Here is a 6,645-nt window from a genome sequence, read left to right as displayed (position 1 = left end):
GATTAAACTAGCAAGTAGTGTAAAATATAACATATAATATAGTGTAAAATATAACATAATAATACCCTACGTCCTGCAATCTCTCTTCTCTCTCAGCTCTCCATTCACTTCCGGGAGCGGTTATGGTGCATAAATCCCAACATAATTGCTTCTTACACCCCCAAACGCGAAAACAAACTGAATCATCACTGTCGTTCATCATCATCACCACTGGAATCTTCAATCTCATCATCAACATTGTCGTTCATCATCATCACCGTCATCATCACCGTACCAGAATGCCAAAACCATTTTGCTGTGGAAATGGTTTCTGTGAGTTGTACTCCAAACCCCATTTTGCTGTGGAAATGGTTTCCAGATTCTTCAATCTCATCATCAACACCGTCGTTCATCATCATCACCGTACCGGAATGCCAAAACCATTTTGCTGTGGAAAACCATTAGATATACTTAATGGTTTTCCAACAGTTGTACTCCAAAACCATTAGATGTACTTAATGGTTTTCTTTGATCCAGCAGGGTGCAATTGAAAACAGAACCGCCGGAAATCAGTACTCTATAAAGGTACGATGACTTCGCCGGTGAAATTGGAAACAGAACTGTCGGAAAACAGAACCAAAGGAGTTGGAAACAGAATCGGAGAGTTTGAGGAAAAGTACACCAGAGAGGAGGAAGGTTCCGGCGACGGTTACAAAACCGACAATTGGAAGAGGAAGAGTGAACGGAAATTCTGATCAAACAGAAAATTCGATTTCTAGGTCAGTGAAACAGCACCGGTGGCCAGCGAAATCACAACAGAATCAAGCGAATTTCATGAATAGAAGCTTGGATTGTGGTGTTTTGTTGAGAAATTCGAATGGATTTGGAAGCAATGTGGTTAGGTCACCGGATTGTGGAGTTTCTCACGATGATGCTACATTGAGATCAGAAAGCAACAAAAAATGGTGGATCTGAGCTAGTAATTGAACCTGAATAATAAATGTTTTGGATGAAATCTGATGGTTGTGAAGTGTTTATGCACGGTGCATAAGGATTTCCTTATGCACCATAACTTTTGCCTTCTCTTCCTCTCCTGCCCCTCCTCTTTCTCTCATCTCCATTCTATCTCCTTTCCTCTCTAGTCTTCTCTCTCATTCTCTATTTGCTCTCATATCTCCTCTTGTATGGTACCTTAAATATTTGAATTTTTTATTGTCCACCAACATCCTACAAGACACAAAGTTGTGTGATAGCTTAAATGTTTGCCGTGTTACATTTTTGCCAATCAAACGGATGCCATTAATTTTTTTCCTTTGCAATTTTGGTTTTCTATTTTGATACTAATTGGACCTTTATAACTCAAGTTTGTGTGATAGTACTCCCTCCTAAGGGAGTATTATTAATTAAAGTTGTTGTTAGTTAGTAGTAATTACAAAATTTGTCGACTTTTGCCTCTACAAAATATTAAGCGAGTCACGGGCATTAGTGTATATATTGATCCCAGTGCATGTATGTGAAAACTAAGATCACATGACATGATATCATGTTAACATATACTTGAAATATTAACACAAAGAATATGAGTGGATGCTCTAAGGGGTTACCACATATGGCAACATTGTCAGTAATGGTGCTACTTCTGCTCTCCATTGTAAGGGTGACGACTCTTCCACTTCACACCAAAGGACGGTGGATCGTGAACGAAAGTGGAAAGAGGGTGAAACTAGCATGTGTTAATTGGGCATCACATTTAGATACCTCAGTGGCTGAGGGCTTAAACCATCAACCTCTTGATATAATTTCAAAGGGAATAAAATCCATGGGTTTCAACTGTGTTAGGCTCACTTGGCCACTTCTCTTGCTCACTAATGACTCTTTTGCTTCCATTACAGTGAGACATTCTCTACAGAATCTAGGGCGACTTCAATCCATATCTGGGATTCAAGCCAACAACCCCTCCATCATTGACCTTCCCCTCATCAAAGCTTACCAGGTACTCCTTATGATTTTGATTATAAAAAAAATTAATTATAATTAATCTTTTAATCTCATGAAAAATTCATTTTTCAAAAGTTTTATTCATAAACATTTGTTCCATAAAATTAAAAGATTAATTATTGACAAATTAAAAGATTAATTAATCTTTTGAAAATTTATTTTTCAAAAGATTATTCATAAACATTTGTTCCATAAAAACAAAGCAATAATTTATTTGACATGACAATTTAAAATGTTTTGATTGGTCGTGTGTGCAAAATTGCTTTGAACCGTTAACCCACCACTATTAAACTCTTGATAAAATTAGCGATTGAATTAGTTGTAAATATGAAATAATATAAAAATATATTTTTAATTATTATTTATTTATTTTAATTAAGTATGAAAACTTATTTATGACAAAAAAAAAAAAAACAAAAGAAGGATACATAAACCTAACCCAATAGAATAGAATAATAACAAAGGCAGGAAAACTTGACAAAAATAAAGGCACAGGGAAAAAATAATTGTTACTCCAAAGAGATCCATTTTAAACTTATGAGTTTATAAATAAATTATCCAATATAAATTCAAAAGTTTTTTTTTGGTAAACTTATAAGTTTATAAATAAATTATCCAATATAAATTCAAAAGTTTTTTTTTTTTGACAAGAATATAAATTCAAAAGTTGTCCTTGCCAAACAGACCTTTATTTACAAGATTGAGATATCATCCTTTTGTACTTCATCTCAATCTAAGGCTCTTTTTGAAATAAGTCAATTTTCGAGCTTCTGATGGATAGTTTAAGGTACTAGTGTTTCCCCATATTTCAATAGGACTAAAATTAAATGGGTCATGTTAACTTGTGCCCTTAAGGCACAAGAGCTAAAAAAGAAAATTAAAATTAAATTTTATATTGAAAATATAACTTTTGCAACTTTTAAGACATTGAATGTACAAATTTTAAGAAAAACTTTATATATTTGTCTTCTTAACTTATGCCCAAGGACACAATTTAACATTTCCCAAATTAAATTGGTTCACTAATATCTCTCAATGCAAGGTTGGAACTTGAAAGTACCATGACCAAAGTCAATGATGTATTTCGAGGTCTGCGCTATTGAATGGTTAGGTGGGTGGACTGTTTGGCGAGCTAGCCTAAGTATTAAAGCACTGGCTTTAATATGTTATGATTCAAATAGCACATGAGAAAATACACTTGCCAAAATGTAATTGGTTGAGGTAAATAGACATATGGCTAGTGATTGTGCATAAATAGGAAAAGGATAATCACTAAAGGTTATGAAGAAAAATGATGAAAGTCTCTCTTCTCCCCCTTTGGTACTCTCTAGTAGAGTAATTTCTTCTATCTTTGTTTTTCTCTATTCTATGTACTAAGAACATCAATTTTAATTAAATTCTAATCTTATCAATTTAACCTTTCATTTCACAATCAATTCACAATTATCATTTTATCCCATTATCAATTTTAGGAACCATTATATAATATGAGAACCTTTTTAATTAGGACATTTGTTTAATTTGCTTTAGTATTTGTTTTATTTTCTGGTTTGTTTAAAGTAAAACTTACTCAATAGTCAATACTATTTGGAATGTTTAAAAAGTGTTTCGGAGACACTCGTCAACAACACCCTATTCAATACTACTACTAGTTTTGTTACACATAGGAACACTTAGATGATATCGCAGAAGATTTTTTTCACCTTAATTAAAAGTTATAGGTTTGAATTCAGCTTTGAGAATGCATCAAATCTCTTGAGAAATCATCTCTGCAGTTACACGTATAGTTTTTTTTTTTTTTTTTTGACAAAACACGTATAGTTTTGTTATCCCAAGTTTTAATATGGAATGCATGCATGGGATAAAAACATGTTTTTTTAGTAATGGGATAAAAGCCCACTTAAAAATATAATGGAATAGTTTTATTTTTATTTTTTATAATAATGATATTTTAAACTTAATTTTACCCAGATCTTAGTTTGAAATTTAAACTCACGTCAAATATTAGTTGATATCATTTTTTCAGCTGAGATGAAACTCATAATGATTGTTAAGAGCACTTTCTTTGCAACAGTCGTATTAACATTTACTTTTTTATTGGATAAAATTAATGAGTTTCGCACTTTAAAATTGAGTTTCAGATAAAGTGGTGGGACCCATGTAAATTTCAATCAATAAAAAAACAAATGTTTTTAAAAAAAAAAAAAAAGTGTTACATGGTATTAAGAAGATAATGATTTTAGCACGTCTAAACTCATATCTAAACTGAATTCGCACACCCAAAACTATAATTTGAGATGTGCCAATATGATTCCAACAAGCACTTCATACATATAACTTGTTGTAGTTTCTTAAGTTTAAACAAAGCAGTCAAAAGGAAGAAAAAGAATTCTAACAATATTATTAGTTAATTAATTGCCGCAGGCAGTGGTAAAAAGTCTAGGAGACATGGACTTGATGGTGATTTTGGACAACCATGTGACACAACCAGGATGGTGCTGTAGTAACTCTGATGGCAATGGGTTCTTTGGGGACCAATATTTTGATCCAGACCTCTGGCTTATGGGTCTGACCAAGATGGCCACCCTTTTCAATGGTCTCACTAATGTGGTGGGAATGAGCTTGAGAAATGAGCTACGAGGTCCCAAACAAAATCTCAATGATTGGTACAGGTATATTGTTTTTATGGTTGCTCTATATATAGGCGCCTTATTGTTCAAAAGATTGAGTGTTATTCTAAATTTGTAGAACAATAGATGAATTAAACCATAGTCTTCATGTGAGTGAGTGATTATATTGTTTTGATCTTCTGAATTATAGGTACATGCCAAAAGGAGCAGAAGTCGTGCATGCTGCGAATCCGAATGTTCTTGTCATTTTGTCTGGCTTAAATTTTGACACTGACTTATCATTCATTACAAACCAGCCAGTGAAGCTCACCTTTAATGGGAAACTAGTATTTGAGGAGCATTGGTATAGCTTCAGTGACACTCAAGCATGGACATCAGAGAATCCAAACCAAGTGTGTGGACAAGTTACAAGTAGCTTTGTGACAAAGTCAGGGTTCTTGTTAGACCAAGGATGGCCATTGTTTGTGAGTGAGTTTGGTTTGGATTTAAGAGGCACAAATGTGAACCATAACAGGTTCTTTAACTGCTTCATGGCAGTGGCAGCTGAGCTTGATTTGGATTGGGCTTATTGGACACTTGCTGGAAGTTATTATATTAGACAAGGGGCTGTTGATGTTGATGAGAATTTTGGTATTCTCAATTGGAATTGGAGCCAAGTTAGGAATACAAGTTTCTTACAGAGAATATCTGCTATTCAACTCCCTTTTCAAGGTATAACAAAACAAAAGTGATTTCATATATTTTTCTTATTTCACACCTTACCTATGAAGTTTGTATACTTAATGTGGGTGCAGTACATGCTGATACATGAGATTTTTAAATTCATATTATGATAGGCCTAAATACGAATCTTGAAGTAGACCGTGTACATCTCCACCGATGCCTCACATTCTTTATACACCCTTCATCTTTTTTAGAATACGTGTTTGTGTGTACTCATGAAGTATCTCATACGTGGTAATAATTTTGAAAAAGTTATGGTATATTTATATATTTTCTATTTGGATAAGCGACTTGTGTTTCAATAATACAATGATGATTGATCCAACCTTGAAGTATTCTTAGACAAAGATTGAAGTATACCATCTTTTTTTTTCCTTGTTTCACTTATCCATTGTACATTTAATCGTATTCCTCTTGACATGCAGGGCCAGGCTTATTAGAATCTGAACCATATAAAGTGATTTTTCACCCATTGAGAGGTCTTTGCGTCTTGAGCAAGTCATTGCACGAACCATTGAAGATGGGACCTTGTTCTAATTCTGATGGCTGGGAATACACACCCCAAAATATACTCTTACTTAAAGGTACAAATTTTTGTTTACAAGGAGAAGGAGAAGGGAAACAAGTGAAACTTGGAACAACATGTTCAGGTCCAGAGTCAACATGGGAAATGATATCTGATTCAAAGATGCATCTCTCATATAATGTCAACAACAATGGTTCTACTTCTAGTGTTTGTTTGGATGTAGATACCAACAACATAGTTGTTACCAATAGTTGCAAATGTATTAGCAAAGATAACACATGTGACCCTGCAAGCCAATGGTTCAAACTTGTTGACAGTAGAAGAAAGTTGAACTGAAGATTATCTATTAATTTGATGTTCAGATTATTAGAAAGTGACCAGCAAGACAATTCTGAAAATCATTGAGCTCAAGTGCTCAACATAAGTTATCCCAAGTCTCAACACCATCATCGTTGATTTATGTCTGACATAAATTATCCCAATCCTATGTAGTACTTTGTAGTTGGGTTTCATTGTACTAATGCTTAATTAATAGAGTTTTAGAGGGCTTAAAAAATTCTCTAAATTATTTACCTCTTTTTATAATACTCTCAAAGCAAAGAAAATGATCAAAATATTAATGCATGTTTGAAACACTTTCCAAAAACTCTTTTTTAGTTTTTAAAAACTTGAAAATTAAAAATTTGTTTGTTAAACTATTTTTAAAATTACAGTTTTGGAAACTGTCTTGAATTTTTTAGTTTTGGGGACTAAAAAACTAAAACATGTAAAAGGATAATCATTGTGAAA

At 33.2% G+C, this 6,645-nt stretch overlaps 1 protein-coding gene across 1 annotated transcript; it reads left to right on the top strand.

Annotated features, from left to right (window-relative positions):
- The first annotated feature begins 1,430 nt into the window (after positions 1–1,430).
- LOC146940976 (glycosyl hydrolase 5 family protein-like) lies at positions 1,431–6,229 on the top strand. Its single transcript, XM_085754763.1, has 4 exons — positions 1,431–1,972; positions 4,402–4,649; positions 4,798–5,318; positions 5,756–6,229. Exons 1-4 carry the CDS (start codon positions 1,559–1,561, stop codon positions 6,190–6,192), a joined length of 1,620 nt encoding a protein of 539 aa, XP_085610889.1. The 5' UTR covers positions 1,431–1,558; the 3' UTR covers positions 6,193–6,229.
- The last annotated feature ends 416 nt before the right edge of the window (positions 6,230–6,645 follow it).

This window comes from Medicago sativa, chromosome 3, assembly GCF_051527215.1.
Source record: "Medicago sativa cultivar Bolivia chromosome 3, Bolivia_mono, whole genome shotgun sequence".
Lineage (NCBI taxonomy): Eukaryota > Viridiplantae > Streptophyta > Magnoliopsida > Fabales > Fabaceae > Medicago > Medicago sativa.
The sequence above is the reverse complement of the archived record's forward strand: the minus strand, read 5'-3'. Positions and strand labels throughout refer to the sequence as shown.